At 44.0% G+C, this 16,202-nt stretch overlaps 1 protein-coding gene across 1 annotated transcript; it reads left to right on the plus strand.

The window, feature by feature from the left end:
• Nucleotides 1-1,236: 1,236 nt before the first annotated feature.
• Nucleotides 1,237-14,012, plus strand: CISD1 (CDGSH iron sulfur domain 1). Its single transcript, XM_066191699.1, has 3 exons — nucleotides 1,237-1,330; nucleotides 6,896-7,101; nucleotides 11,248-14,012. Exons 1-3 carry the CDS (start codon nucleotides 1,300-1,302, stop codon nucleotides 11,335-11,337), a joined length of 327 nt encoding a protein of 108 aa, XP_066047796.1. The 5' UTR covers nucleotides 1,237-1,299; the 3' UTR covers nucleotides 11,338-14,012.
• The last annotated feature ends 2,190 nt before the right edge of the window (nucleotides 14,013-16,202 follow it).

Consider the following 16,202-nt stretch of genomic DNA (forward strand, 5'->3'; position numbering starts at 1 on the left):
GTGTGGAGCTTCCAGACTGCGTACAAGGAAAAGGTGTGTCACGGTCCTGATGGTGTGCGAGAGACGCAGCAGACGTGTGTGGCTGAAAAGTCTGTTGAATAGGTCATAGAAGCATTAAAGTTGAAAGAAACCTCTAGATCGAGTCTGTGCAGAAAAATCACGCCACGAAAAGCCAATGTCGATGGGTGAGGGTGTGGGATGGCCCCGCTGTTTGCTCTGACGGCAACTGAGGTTCTGTTGTCTGCGTAATTGTGCAACCACAGCTTTCAGGTTAACCCACGGCAGGATTGTTAAAGTCTGGCATCAAGTCCTAAATGAATGACGAGCACTAGACACTGTTGAAGTCTTGAGCAGAAAAGCCACGCTATGAAAAGTCAGCGTCCACAAAGAAGACAGAGGAGTCCTGCAATTTTATTAGAATAAAGGGAGAGTCCACTGGGGCACACACCCGCAGGGTTTTCTCTCTCAAGGTTTGGGAGGGCGCAGCCTCCCTTTTATCCTGAACTCCCGGCTGCGTGTTGCCCTCTTCCTTTCCCCATGGGCTGAGGCACTAGGAAGGTACAGCCTTGCCGAACCATCTATCCCACATTCCCTCTTGAACCTGTCAATTCCCCCAGAGTTCAGAGACTCAGGCTTGTGCTGACCCATTTGTCTGTTTCAGGATTTAAACTGTCTGGGTTCTGTAACAACTGTTCTGCGGCTTGAAGCTGGCAGAGACACTGAGATCCTTTTCAAAGACATTAACACCCATACCGTCACCCATGGAATTGTTTGTAAAGACATAAGCACACATCTTTCCCATCGAGTCCAGCCGTAAACGAGGTCCCAGAGCAGCGAGTCCTTAGTCAGGTATAGAACTTCGATAATACTTTTTTAAGGTAAAGAATAGTAATTCTCACATCAATACCCAAGCTTATGACGCTCGAAGCGGCGGTCACTTTTCAGCTTCATCTTTCCATAATTTCACAGGAGAGGGCTCACACAGCGATCTGTCCTGAGCGTTTCGCATAGCTGTGGGGCACTCACAGCACCGCAAGCACATGGCCAGGTGTCCGCACAGGACGCGCAGCGGTGCTCAACACCCATGTTACAGCTGCGGAGCCTCCCCGAGGGCCCTGTGCCGGGCGTCGGGCCGAGGCCAGCGCCGCTCCGCTCCGCTCCGCTCGTCCCCGGTGTCTCCACAGCGCCATCTGGCACATGCCGCAGCCTTTCCCTCTCCGCCCGCCCTGCCGGCGGCCTGTGGGGGCGGTCCCGCGGCCATCTCGGGCGGCGGCGCGTGCGCGGCGCGGAGCGGGAGCCATGGGGCCGGGACAGGGCAGCGCCGTGCGGGGTATGGCGGGCCGGGCCGGGCCGGGCCGGGCGGCGGGGCGGGCTCGGGGCTCGGGGCCAGCGCGGGGGGCGCCGCTCGGGGCCGGCTCCGCCGAGCGCCTCCTGCCCCGCCGGATCCCCGGGACAAGATGGCGGGCTGCCCCCCCCCCCCCCCGGTCCCCGCGGGATGCGGCGGGTCTGGCGGCGGGTCTGGCGGCGGCCCGGGGGAGCCGCGCACCGATAAAAGCCCTCAGCGGGCGGGGAGCGCGGCGTGGCGGCTCGGCCTCAGGGGTCCCCGCGCCCGCCGCTCACCCCGCTGCCGTGGGAGGGCCGGCAGCCGCCGGGCTCCGCGCCGGGCCCTGGCGGGTGCGGGCCCTCGCCGCGGGCTGGCGTCCCGCCGCCTCTGATCTGTAGCCCGCCTCAGACACCGCTCTTTCGTTTATGTCTTTCCACCTGTTTGAGTGAAAAATCAGTGACAAAGCTGTACGTTTCAGAGGGTTTGCCTGGCTCTCGGTGCCCGATGCTGTACCGTAGAGGTAACGGTGACATTCGCGCTGTGTAATCATTGAGCCATGCCTGAGATAACCTTGTGTGCTTTCAATGCTGTTGCACAACCGGCAGGATGGGAGAGTTGGGCCGGGTGGAGGATAGAATAGAGAGCCGAATTACCTGATTTTCTCTAAAAATATGCGCTTCGCGTGCATGACTGATTTCCACCTGCAAAGCTGCACATGATTTATGTCCTTAATTCAGCGGGCAGATGGTTTGGGTTTTTTGGAGGGGTGGAGGAGAGTGGAGGCTGCTGGTGCAGAAGATGGTGGCAAAGACATTAGTCTAAAATGGGCTATAGTGATGGAAAGCTGTGCTTTTTCAAATAATCAAAGCCCTGAGGATGGCTTGGTAAGAGCTTCCATCCAGGTTGTGCTCCTGACTGCAGCTTGCTGTCGTTTATAATCTTGCAAGAGTTAGAGCAGTTCCCAGACTCTAGAAATTAAGCAGAAAAAACCATGTGGAGATGGGAGAAGAACATAACCCTAAAACGCCCTGAAAATATCCTCATTGTCTCAGAAAAGCATGGGAGCAGCTGATGAGACCAGTCTGGAGGGTGCTCTGTTTAGGAGTAGACAGCATTACATTTTTGTGATTTCTGAAGAGATGAAACTTGATCGGTGCTTTGTGACTGGTAGGTTACAGTTCTTCCCCCAACTGGCATGAATCTCAGGCTGATGAATTTTGAAAATCAATTATTCTCTACTGAAGACTAGAGAAACTTACCATATTTTTGTGAGATTTAATTCATGGTAGCAGTGGGGGAGTGAATTGCTTCTTGCATGCGTGCCCTTCGCAAGGCAGTGAGCAGCACAGCGAATGCTTTTTGTCTGAGAGGTGTGGTTGTTTGCGGGTGTGACCCCACACCAACCACAGATCTGATCACGGTGACTTGTCTCTCACTGCTTATTGGTGAAATCCAACCATCTTTTTCCCTCAGGTGACCTCTTTACCATACAGCTTCAGTTAAACTAAACGTGCCAGTCATAATCTCATTTTTTGTGGATGCTGTGGAGTGGTAGAAGTGATTTTGTCAGCTTGACTGCTTGTCTTTTTGTGCTTAGGCTTTTTGTGCATCCAGTTACCCTGGATGATTCTTCAGTAAGTGAGTGTCGTGTGTTTCTCCAGCATTGCCTTTTGTTGTGGGCAGTGATACTGCTGGACTGTCATGAACAACTTTTGCACAATAGTAGTCTCTTCATTGGCAACAAAACGGGGAGAAAAATGCTTGAAAGTTACATGCGCTTCTGGAGACACTCAGTTTTTCGTGTCTGAAGTTATTACTCTGTGATTTGAATAGCAGAAGTATTTTCTAAGCAGCAGAGGTAACTTGAATATTGCTTCTTAGGATGGCCTTGGACTAACTTTGTCAGGTGTAGCTCTCCCCCATGTTGTTGATAGTTGCTAGAATGTGAATTGATCTGGATTCTCAACAAGGATCTTGGTGAAGGCAAGACCACTTCAGTTTTAGTGCACTTCTCAGTGCAGATGGTAAATGTGTGCTTTCCTGTGGATAAAGCCTCTCAGAGCTCTCTAGCAGATCTAAAAGCTCCCTCTGTAGCATAGATCTGGAAACATCCTGAGCAATGTTCTAGATGTTTAGAGAAAGAAGAGAAACTTTGATCTCAATCTCTTTCATTAGGTTATGTCCAAAGAATACAGAAGAGAATAATTCCCTATCAGTGTCTTATTGCTATTCTTGTCTCTGATTTTTTTGTTTACTTCTGTGCACTGCCTGCTCTCCTGGAAGAGAGCATTCTTTGAACTTGTTTCCTTCTTTCCATCTCTCTTGCTGCCTCTTCTCTCCTTTGTGTGTTGATTTTTCTGCAGTTTTAGCCGAACTTTTTTTCCATTGTTTGGTACTTACAACACAAAACTATTTTTTTCTGCCATGTTACACAGGCCTGTTCTGTCTTGTCTTCTAACACTATGGGTTGGTATTATACCAGAATTGGGAGTTCTTTAATAATAACAACTCAAAAGTTCTTTCTAGTGCTTTTTATTTTAAGAGGAAATAAAAACCCCTTGACACTCCACATCAGAGTCACTCTTTAACAGGTGCCTGCTGCATGACCTTAAGAGTTTGGCAGCAAACTGTTGAATTGGTACCAGAGGTCTTTTGAAACAGTTCAGAGTATTTAAAAATAAAAGTGTTCTTTTTCCAGGTGCATTTTATGGTTAACTTAGTTAGAAAGATTAAATAGGTATTCCAGCTTTTCCAAATCTGTGTCTGAAACCAGACAAAACTCACTGCCTCTGAAACCTTGTAGCATGATTTAACAGAGTCTATTGAATAAGTTCAAATATTTCTTCTAAATTTTCATTATATTAAGGCAATTCTGGAATTTAAATAATAAGACTGCTTTAAATATTTGGATTTAATACATTATTGGTTGATACAATTTTCCATCCTGAAAGGGAAAAAGTGAAGTGGCTCCAGGGAAATGGTGAGAAAAGGTAATACAGTAGAAAAGACATTCCTCTATTACAAGAAAAGATACCTGAAGCTGTTAATAACCTGTAACCAACGGGCCTTTGTGTGTAAAGGATGACTCTGGCCCTTGGGAGAAGAGGTGGAGGATCACTGCAGGACGAGACGATGATTTAATTCATGATCTCTGCCTGCTGAGCTGGATCTGATAGGCACAGTTCTGGGGGGTGGCCCAAGGGATGTCAGAGGGATCTGGGTTGGCTGCAGAGGTGCAGAACAGCTCTTCTGAATGTGCTGCTGAATTCTAGTACAGACTTCTCTTGCTTGTAGTGAGTCCCAGAAATATTACCAATTGTTTTTCCTCTTCTTGTTTGCTCAGTTGTCTTGGACTTTTGGGTGAGTACAGGTAAAGATCAGCTTCCCTAAGGTACTGACCTTAAAGGGTGCTTCAGTTACAGGAGCCACCTGTGGTCTTCATTAAAATCACTTGTTTCCCTTAGATTCCGTAAGAGATGGCTGTGGTCCCCCTGTCCCCTTCTCACCTATTTAAAATGTAGGTGAAGATTGGGCAGTGCATTGGTAGCAGCTTGGGCAGTCCTTGCAGTTGCTGCTTCCCCAAAAGCCAGGCAATGAGCAGTCCCTCAGTTTTGCTTCTGCTGCTGTAGCTGCACTTGACATTTCCTCAGGGGTCACTTGGGATTTGTCAGACCCAGCAGGTCCCTGAGCTTGCTGAGCACCTCCTCCCTGCTCCAGGGAGACAGGGCAGGGCTGCTGCAGGGGCTTTTCTTAGGGGAGCTGCTGTCTCGGGTTTAAACTGTAGCTGTTCTTTTGATTAGTTTGGTCTGTCGTGCTAAATTAAAGCAGATTTTCATAGAATCCTTTTTAAAATTTCATTTCCTCACTTCTTTACCAAAATTAATGCATTACTCTGGGAATAAAGGGTGAGAACTCACTGGATGGATATAAAACACAGCATTCACAACATGGTCTCTGGGGCTTTTATTGTTTTGGGGAGCAGGGAAACATGCCTGCCCTAAATTCTTCCATGTTAAAGATGATTTTCTATAACTTAATGTCAGTTTACTGTTACAGGAAGGGTTTGTCACTCGTTAGCAGGGGAGGTCTCAGTGTATGTTGGTCTCTTCTGTGTCATTTACTAAGAAAATGAACTCTGAAGGATTTCTGCATCTTTTACTCCTTTAGTGAGACTCTGAAGGAGTGCCTGCCTCCCTTGATGTTACAGGGCTGCAGACACTGTACAGACAGCTGTCTAATTCCACATATTGCTGCAGGAGACACCTGTGCATCAGTGTGGTGCCTGTGAGCTAACACAGTGCTTTAACTGAGGAAAGGGCTTGATACAGATCTTAGGAGACTCTGTGGGACTTGCAGTCCAAGCTCACAGTGGAAATACAGCGAGTCAGTTGGTCATGGAAAGTAGCAAGAACTAACAAAGGTTTTTGTTTATTCCTGGACTTGGACATAGCAATGTCTCTTGCTCCACAGATGCCATCTGGCTTGGCATCTTACAAATCCAATCAAAATATAGAAATTCCTAACTGGAGGCTGTTCTGTATTAAGTTCTGTAAATGTGCTAAAACTTAAATTCGTGTTTATTTTTCTGTAAACAGAACTTGCAGTATATGTAGAAATAGTGGATAAAAAGCAAAGAAAGAGCGGCCACTTGTTACTCTGAGAGGAAAAAACCAGACCTGGTGCTGCAACCTGAACCTTTGAGCCAAAGACCAGCATATTTTCATGAAGCAGAGAGAAAACAGAGCCACAAAAAAGTAGGAAAACTTCTTGTAGGAATGGACGTTGTACTAAGAAACTGCAAAAAATTTATTGGTAAATAAAGGCAGGAAAAGTGAGGATGAGGAGTGGTGGCAAGAGAATTTTTTAATTAAAGTTGTCTTGCAGAGATTCAGGACTTAATCAAGTTAAAGTAAACATGTGCTATGATTCTTAAATGTAATCTTTTTGGATCCTTGTTCTTTCTTCTATACCACAATAGGGGTTTAATCTAAGATGGCTTGTGGTGGTAGTATATTTAATAATTTCCCCATTGCCAAACAACTGTTTTTAGTTTTTTTAGTTACAAGGTGCATTTGATTAAAAGCTGCTTGGTGCCCTTGCCTTTGGGGGGAGAAACCTGGTTTTGGGTTGTTGGTGCTGACTGTTCTTCCTTAGTGACTTTATTGCAACTGAAACAAACACCACAGGATTTTGCTGCTACAGGATGTACTTAGACCTGGTTTAATATGCTGAACCTTGAAACAGTGTACTACTGATGTTACTGATGTTACTATCAGAGTTTGCTAAATAAAAGAGTGAAAACAAAACCATGAAACCCCTGCCAGGTTAATTCTCACTCTTGTGCAGAAAGGACTTGGGTGAAGTAGAACTCTGATCAATAGGAAAGAGCATATTAACTAGGGGACTGTCAAAGGAAAATACTCCTCTAAAGTAGAGAGTTGCTACTACAAAGATCTGTTGGAAAATAAAAGGGTGTTGCTGTAAGCATGAAAACATTTACTGCTCAGTGGTTTTAATAGAATGTTGCGGTCAAAACCTGACAATCTCTTGGTTTTTTTTCTTCTATTCTAGTTGAATGGATTGGTGCAGTCTCCTTAGCTGCTGCAGCAGCTGCTGTTGGATATCTAGCTTACAAAAAACTTCTCTCTAAAGACAAATGCTGCAAAGCAATGGTGAATCCCCATATCCAGAAGGATAACCCCAAGGTGGTCCATGCCTTTGATGTGGAAGATCTGGGAGACAAGGCTGTCTACTGTCGTTGCTGGAGGTCTAAGAAGGTAAGAGAAGAATGAATGGGTCCAGTGTTGTTCATGCGCATGTACCTTTCAGCAAAACTATTTTTAAACTGTTTTATTTAGAGAAAACTGACCTCTTTTCACCTCAAGTGTTCTGCACTGAGATGTGGCAATATTCTGATGTGTAGAACTATGCAGATTGGTGCTGTTGCTCAGAGTAGAGCCTGCAGATCAGTGCTAATGGTGGGCAAAATGTTTGTGTAGCTCTGAAGATGATCTGTCAAAAAGAGAGTGACTGTCTGGAGCATGATCATGAATGACAGATACCATTTTAGGTGCTACCTGTGCTGATACTGAGGCTTATCCAAAACTATTGGCCTGCTGGCAGCAGGAGCTCAGGAAACAGTCTGTGAGGACCTTAAACATCTCTTTTTGGAGAAAGTTGGAAGCTTAGTCAGAAAGTACCTTGCTGGTAGTACATGGCGTATGCCAGTGCAATCACAGTCGCACACTCTAAGCTCCTGTTTTTGAGCAATTAAAAGTCTGGCCTAAATATTGGTCCAGCTTGCTTGCATTTGAAGTTGGGTTGCTTCAGTTGCCTTAAATTAGTGATAACCTAGCCTCTCAATAACAGTACTACAGATTTAAATCTGATCTTAGAGATGTGTGACACCTGATGTAGCTGAGATGTATATACATTATCTATAATGGTAGTTCTGGGATCTGTAATGAGAGAAGGCAGATTGCATGATTAATCCTATCCATTTACCAATGGTGAACACTTGAAAGCTTTTTTCGAAGGTGCCAGTGTGTGGAGACTGAAATAACAGAGACCTTCAGAGCCAGATAACTGCCTTGAAATTTAGCTCTCTCTCCTCCAGGGAGGTGAATACTCAACTTCTCAAGTCTTAGACATTGGTCTCATTAGACCAAACTCAGCAATTGCCAGATGCTGTAACTTTGGGTTCTTGCTGTTGTCAGATCTGACTTCATTACCTTGCAGATAACTCAGGAGCTTACACATTTCTACCTGAATTCAGTTTTACAGTGTAACACTGCTAAGGATTAAACAGCATTATGATCTGATGCTGAAATAGTCTTGTGGAAGTGGCCTTGTCTTCTTTATTCTGTCAGGAGTCTGAACTGGAAAAACCCTACTTGAACACTGGTGTTTGTGCTTTCTGCTTCCTATTCAGTCTTCTAGACAGAAATGGAAGATAGATAGTGTCTGATTCTACTGGTTGCATTGCAGCTCCTACCAATTGTTTGCTGTTGTTTGATATTTCCCTCTTTTTAGTGTGAAATAAAATCCTTAAGAAGTACATTTTGGCATATGTTTAAGGGATATTGTCAGTTTAGGAACATACTACCCTACTGAGTTAGAAAGAAAGTAGATGAGGCTGTAATGAGTGCATTCTTAGAATTCTGATTTGAAAGGTCTTGTAAAGGCATTTAGGTTAGTGAAAATTTTGGAAGGTATTTGTTTCCTTTTACTGCTGTTAGTAAGTATTTTAGTGAACATGTTCCCAGTTTTGATGCTTTCCTCTTGCCTTGATGGGCTGACTTAGCAGCATGGGTAGCATAACCTTTAATAGGGCTTGTGTGCTTCTTATATTTGTTATTCCCCAACAGTAATAAAAGACATCATTCTTACATGGCTGTCATCTTTGGAAGTTGTCAGCTAGCATTATCTGGCTCTTACAGTTCTCAAACTGTTTAAATTTGTAAATCTGTGGTGTTGGAATGTGGAATATGTGTGCTTTAATGCAGGAAGTTAGTTACTTCAAATTCATTAAGTACGTGTCGTGTTTTTGTTAAATAGGTGCATATAAATGCTAGAAAAAATGTCCTTTTGTGTCACTCTGTGCACTTCTCGTGGCATTCAGGCTCACCTGAGGCATGAAGCTGTTGGGAGAACCAGTAGCATTAGGAACCAGGAGATGTTTCTGTTGCACTCATGGTGTGCATGCACTTACAGCTGACCCCACAAGGTGTTCCTCCTCTCCACGGAATAACAAAACACTTGGACTCTACCTGAGTGTTTCAGAGTAACTCTTGAAAAAGAGCAGTTGGGTTTTGGTTTGGTTTTTTCTTTTTTTCTGAAATAGTGTACTTGAAAGGCTTTTGTGCTGGCCAAAGTCTTTGTGGAAGGTATGTGTTTTCAAAAACCACATGTGGTATCTTGAAATAAGTTTGTCTCGGCATGTAATTATCTGTTAATAATAAATGGGTGGTTCTTTGAATGACCTTTTTCTACTCAGTGTTGTGCTCTGCTGGCACTTCATAGTTGTCCAGTTCAGTGAAAAAGCCAGTGCTCAGACTTAATAATGTAAAGAGTTTTGTCTTTAAACTGTAATTAAAGTTAGAACACTTTTTTCATGACTTGTCTTCATTTTCAGATGTGAGTTGGGGAAGGGGAAATTAATTTGCTGTCTTTTTACAATGACCTGCAGCCTGTGTGTCTTCCAGAGAAGTATTAGTCCCCAGGTTGTGGGGTGAGGGATACTACTGCAGACTCTCAGCAGAAACAGTGATAGAGAATCCAAACATGTTCAGTGTCAAGGGAAATCAGCTGAGCTGTCCAGATGACTGTACAATTCCCCTGGGGTTTGAGCTTTGGCCTGCCTTATTTTCAATCAGGGATGAACACACTGTGTCAGGCCCAGTACCCTTCTCTGCCATACCTGGTCTTCAAGGTGACCCAGCGGGTGCTCTGGGGAGGAGTGGTGTTTGGTTTGGGCTTTTTGCCTGAGCAGCTCCAGTCCAGCGTACCTCCCCTGGGAGCCAGTGTTCTGAGACCAGCTGACCAGTAGGATGAACCTAGCAATCCCATCAGTTTTGTTGCTTGGAAACTTGAAGTGATGATGTTGCTGTAGCTGAACTCTCAGTTGCCTCCTTGGAGCTTGTGAGATGTTAATGTTTGAGGGAAGCTGTCATTGGATCTGCGAAGACCAGTGGACTGTGGTGCTGCATGGAAAAACAACTGGCCCGGCAACATCTGCTGTTGAAAAGTGGTCGGTGTCCCAGAAACGTACACTCCTGTTGGCTCAGATTTTGTCCAAGTATCTGTCGCTACTTATTCCTTGAGTCACAAGTGACTGATGGGATGAGAAAGTTTCTCCATGAATCAGGTTATGTGAGAATTCTCTGAATTCAAGGTTTCTTTATTGAGAAATATCACATGCCTTTTTTAGCTTAGGTTTTGACATTTCATTACTGTGAAAAGCCAGAAGAAACCCTCACCTCACCTCTCTCCTTCCCTCCCAGTACTACTCTACAGACAAGGTGGCATTATTTTTAAAGCTCTGTATATTGTTTCATTGTATTGATTCTGTGCAGCAGTTTGAAATCTTTTATTCTAACTAAGCATGGGTGGTAAGGTATTAATGTTTTTCAAAGGCTGTGACTGAAGCAGGAACATTGAGATCAGTAGAGTGTTGAATACTGACTGACAGTACTGCAAGAGGATAGTACTGTTGCCGAGGCAAAAGCTGAGTCACGCCCAACTTTGAGTCCCATCACTTCTAAGCAAACAAAATTATAACTGAATGCAAAATACTGGTGTGTGATTTCTGTGATCATCTCCAGAGTTTCCTCTGCAGAGGTGGCATAGCCCTGAAAACGCATCCTTGCTGCCTCACAGAATTGTCTTTCAGCTCTTCCTTGTGATAAGAGCTTCCCAGGAACAGCAGTTATCACTTCTCTGTGACCTGTGCAGTTTGAGCTGGCTAAAGGAGTCCTTGTATTTCTTGCTCTGACCAGCCTGGCCTAGGGTGGGGTTTGTTTGGGGTTTTTTAATGGAACAAATATTTCTTCAAATTACTTCCAGCTGATGTGGCTCTTAAGGGCAGCACTGAGGACGTGTGGGGCAAGGGTGAGAGTAAGATACTCCAGGTAGGTTACAGCTGAAGGTCTGCTCAGGCTGTAGTTTTCTCCTGTTCACCTGAGGCAGGAACACCAAGGGGAGTGGAGTTTGGTGGCTGCTTTTTTTAGAACAAGCCTCTTGCCTGCTCATAAGGATAAAGCTGGTGTTTAGCCAAAACTCAGAGAGACCTGAGATGCTGGCATAGAAGTTGTGGTCTGTGGTTTCAGTGGATTTAATGAGAAGATGCCTAATAAACTTTCAGCCTAGGTTCTTAGTTCTGACTCTGGATGTACTTCAGATGTGTTTATTCTTTCTTTTTTCAGTTCCCACTGTGTGATGGCTCTCACACAAAGCACAACGAGGAAACCGGTGACAACGTTGGGCCTCTGATCATCAAGAGGAAGGAGGCGTAGAGTGGACAGTAGAAGCTACAGAATCAGTATCTGACAAATCCTCTGTTCTCTTGTAATTGGGGGAAAAAAATCCCACAAATTCTTTGTCATATCACTGAAGACTTCCCAATGTAGTAGATACATCAGGCTTCAGCATGTATATTTTCTCTGGTACTTGTTGTCTTTCAATCACTACAATGCATAATTTACTAAGTAGTCATGATTTAAATTTTTTGTCCTGTAAAGTGTGTGTACCCTCTCACTGAGTGTGAAACTAAAATGAGGCACAGAATGTACTTCATCAGGAAGTAGATATTAAATTATTTTCAAATACATGTGTATCAAAAGGTAGATATGAAAATCCTGGAGAGATTCTAAAGTCACAGAGCTGAATAGATACCCATGTAAAAGGCAGTGGCAGGGAAGAAGTCACAGTGCCATCTTAATCTCTGATTATGCTGCATTTTCTGCAGGTGTCATGTTTGTCCTGTTACACTACTGTGCTGTATGGCTTCTGTAAAAGAACAAATTCAAAATTGCTAGCTATGAACAGACAACAGAAAAGGCTGAAAGAAAGATGGGGCTAGAGGGCAACTTAACCTTTGATTTTACAGCAGCATTGAAACTTGACCTTACTCCCATTTGGTATCAAGAAATACTATCCAAACTGCAGACCTGTATTTAGAGTAGGATTAGGGAAATGGTCTCTGAGAGATTCCTCACTAGATGAGTGGAATGACACAAAGTCCAAGAGCGATGGGCAGGGGTGGCAGAGTTGTTCTTGCTGTTGAAGAAAGCCTTAGTTTCACTTGCAGTCTTTCAGTGAAGCCAACTTCCCCAGACCACAGGATGCTTCTGTGGAGTGGCTATGCTGATTAATTGCAGAAACTAAAATAAAAACTAAAACCCCACCCATCATCACCATCTGCTTCACCCCTGCACTGGCTGGTTCTGGAAAGCTTTTCCCCATGAGAAGGGAGGAGGCATACCTTTCTTACTATGTGGCCTTAGGCTCTATGTGTCTTAACTCCTGCCTCCCTGGGCCGCTAATGTGGTTCTGCTGCTTCTACCAAAAAACCCTGGCATGGATGAAGAAAGGCTTTAAAAACAGATAGAAACAAGAAGGGAGGGAAGGATGGGACAGAGAGAGCTCTTACCCTCCTTACCCATGGCCCTTGTCTTCTTGTTTGGCATGGTTGCATTACCGGCTGTCATGTTGGTTTCCTTAAATAGCTTTGATTTATTAACACGCATGTAAGGACAAAGCAAAACCCAAAGAGTGGGGCAGCAGGGGGCGATTTTGTACTAAACCCAGTCCATTAGTGTAACTGCAGCCTGCATAAGATTGAGCTCTGAATATCCTGGGACAGAAACTACCTCAGGGCTAGATGAAAGGCCTTGTTAAGAAGCTGACATTTCCGCCTGGACCCTTAAGGATTCTTCAGATGATCAGGGCAGGAGAGGTTCTATTTATTCTATTTTTTTAAGGGTGGTTGGTACAATCGGTTAAAACTGAAAATGTTTAGCATAGTCTCTGTGTGAGGCTTTCAGAGGCTGAGGTCTTGGCCAACTGGTCTGGATTTGGGCAGAAGGCACAAAATGTAAGAAGGAGGCATGGGTAGAGAAAGGTGGACTGTCCAAGCAGGGGCACTACTGTCCAAGAGACCTCTACTTGAAAGGAGTTGGAGTCAAGTATGTTAGTTTGTCTGTTCGGTCTGTCTTGAGTGTAAAGTCACTTGATATTTTTTACTTTGCTGAGTATTAATGCATATGGAAAGTTGTTTTAACCTTAAATTATCAAATACATTTTATCCAAAGCAAAGTAACTTCTGTATTATTAGAATATGACACTGGATATTTCTGTATTTTTGTCAAATACACATTTGATCTCATCTTAATCTCAAGGCTGTAAAGTGTGTGTTCTCATGGGTATGCTCTTTCTTTCATTCAGTAGTGCTGTACAGCAGTGCTGCTGCAGTCATGAACCTGTGTCTGGAGTGGATTTTCCTTCTGAGACTCCTTTTCCTGTCAACATCAAAGCCTGGCAGCTCCTGAAGGAATAGAAATTCAATGTTAATGGTCTGAGAAATGAAGTCCTGAGGTTTCAGATGAGTCTCCTGAGTCATAAAACTATTTCGTGAAGTTTGCCAATAAAATATTTTTGGGAGTTTGGGCATCAAGGAAGTGGGCCCCATGGGAAGTTTTTTATTCTTTTTAGAGTCTGTGTTGATTTACATCCTGGTGACTTTTGTTTTGGAGAATTGTTGTATTTCTGAATGTTGATTTGAGTGTTCAGATCTTCATCAGAGGCACATACAATTCCTGTACTGTACCTTATTTATGCAAGCTGTTCAGATGTGATGATGAGAAGAGAGTTTTGGATTTGAGGAAACAAACTTAATCAAATAGTCTCAATGAGCATCACAGAGAACACTTCATTTTTTCTCTTAGTACCATAATAGGCCACCATGTTCTAATGGGCAGAGTGCTTGACTGTTCCAGTGTTTTCCCAAGTCTCTTTCTTTAGTTGTTTCCTCAAATAATCTCTGGATTATGAAGTGCATTGGTTACATTTCTGCCACTTTTAACCACAAAGAAATGATGCAAATGTGCAATTTTGACCTCAGATTGAAACTCCTAATAGAAGTCCTTCAAAAATTAAAGCAGAGAACAATCCCTGCTGGAGAGTAAAACCATTTCTGCTCCTCATTGTTATTTTCAGCATGGAAGTGTTTGTTGGGAAGGTCAAGAAATTAAAGTACTGATTCTTGAGTAATTGAGTGACTCATCAAAATAGTGTGACTGTCAGGTATTTAATAGGGGTTTCAGCAGCAGTGCTGGCTATTCCAGGCAGCTGGAAGTGCTGCATAACTATGTTAGTGGCAGATGTTCATGCCCAGAGCTTCAGGCACTTTGAGTCCAGAAGTTGTATTGCCAATTCTGACAGCCAGCCTGCAGAAACTGCCATATTGCTGTTTGGGCCTTGTTCTGGTGCTGTTGAGGTCTGTAAAACTGACCTTGTGCAACTGTGCAGCAGTTAGACTTGGATTTTCCTCTCTGTAATGCAACTAAAGACATGGAAACATGAGTCACTCTTATATCACAGTTGCTCACTCCCAAGAAACGGAAGAACATTTTACAATAGCAGGAAGGATAAGAATGTAAGCATGAAACTAAACATTGGTTTTGCAAAGGAACATTGTCAGCTGGCTTCTCCTTAGCCACCCTGGACTTGGAAGTCTCATGCTAAATTTGGCTTTTGTTTCAACTCCTGAAGCTTCAAGGCTGAAAAAAACCATGCTTGAGCCTTGACTGGATTAGGTGGACAAGCACAGTCTCCCCCTTGCCTGTGGGCAGAGAGAGGATGCCCAACAACTCAGGAAGCTGAGTTCATTGGTGGTCACCATCACTATTTCAGCCCAGGCAGAACATTTCACTCAGATCTGCTCCGACACATGTTGACTCCAGCAGTGCTGGATACCTGTTCCCCCAATTGCTCTCTGTATCCAGGCTTGTTCTGCCGTGGTTTTCCTGCACTGATGAGTGCCTTAATTGCTTTGCACTGTCATAATTATTTTCCTAGAGCCATGATTAATTTAGAATGGGTATCTGGGGCTGCTGCTTGAAGCTCTCTGATGTGTGTTTTCTATAGCTGATGGAGTGTGTAGTGCATTTCTTGGCAGGGTGATTTCCAAGCTGCCTAATGCTGAGGCTAATGCAGAGAGCAGCTGAGTAAAAACTAAATAACATAAAAATGCTCTCTCTTCACAAAACAAATTTGTGAAGAGAAAGAAGAGGAGGAAAAGGGAGAAAAAAAAATGTGGTGGATGGGAGGACAGCATAAGCCAGGGAAGATTTACCATCATGTAACAGTACTACATGATAGCAAAAAGGAGTAAATCAAATTACACAATGGTATGTATGTTGCATTTCATTATATATCCTAATAGAGCCAAGCATAAGAAGTATCAAGTGGCAGTTCTGTTAGCCAAACCTGTGCTTCTCAGGTATATGTTTGAGCAGACATCTCTTACTGTTTTTTTTTCCCTCAGCTGTTGGTGAAACCTGCAATGCTGGACACTGAAAGCATTTCTGGACGCAGAAAGGAACACACATCGGTGTGGTGGGTCTCGTTAGCAGCCTCCTGTTCCTCCACACCCCACTTTGTAAGCTGTTTAATTAGATGTGCAGTTGTAATCAATAGAAGGATTATTTACTGGTATGCCCCCAGAGGTCAGTAAAATACACAACAGGTTTACAGGACCAGCAAAGCAGGATGCAGTCCACCTTTCCCACATGCAGTTTGGAGTGGTAAGAAGGGATTTGCCTGGCTTTTCAAGCAACTTCTGTTTCCTTCAGTATATAGAAGTTGCAAAGGTCTCACGTAAGCACAGACAGATCGTGCCTCTTGTCATTTTTTTCCCAGCTGAAGACTCAGCTGTCCCTCTTTGCTCTTTGACATTGCGCTGCCCATAATCCACTCTACTCTGCATCCTGTTTTGTCATGCAGACTGCAGTTTTCTTTTGCCGTTTGTGTATGTGTGGCAGACTTACACCAAAAAAAAAAAGTGCCTTCTCCTTTCCAGGAGCAGCCTATGCAAAAAAGCTTCCTGAGCATCCCAGAAACTACATCTTTAATGTATAAAGCATTCAGAAATCAGTGTACTCCAAGGGTCTGTTTAGTAACTGCAATGTTTGTTCTGTTCAGTCAAGTTAGCTGGCAACAGACAGCAAAATGAATGATAAGGTCACACTGCATAACTTTTCTCAGATCCTTTTTTACAGCTGGAAAATATCACCATACATGGGTAAGACATGTTCAAGATGCACTGTCTGTTCACTGCCAGGGCTCTTGCTCAAGATTTGGGTACCAAAACAACGGCCAG

The sequence above is a fragment of the Chamaea fasciata genome, unplaced genomic scaffold, assembly GCF_029207755.1.
Source record: "Chamaea fasciata isolate MVZ Bird 193981 ecotype frontalis unplaced genomic scaffold, bChaFas1.0.hap1 SCAF_9, whole genome shotgun sequence".
NCBI lineage: Eukaryota > Metazoa > Chordata > Aves > Passeriformes > Sylviidae > Chamaea > Chamaea fasciata.

Excerpts from the sequence above, each read along its gene's own strand:
- CISD1 (XM_066191699.1), top strand. The coding sequence starts at position 1,300 with ATGGGGCCGGGACAGGGCAGCGCCGTGCGGG. Across the intron at positions 1,331-6,895 it reads ACAGGGCAGCGCCGTGCGGG|TTGAATGGATTGGTGCAGTC; the intron begins GTATGGCGGGCC and ends CTTCTATTCTAG. Across the intron at positions 7,102-11,247 it reads GTTGCTGGAGGTCTAAGAAG|TTCCCACTGTGTGATGGCTC; the intron begins GTAAGAGAAGAA and ends TTCTTTTTTCAG.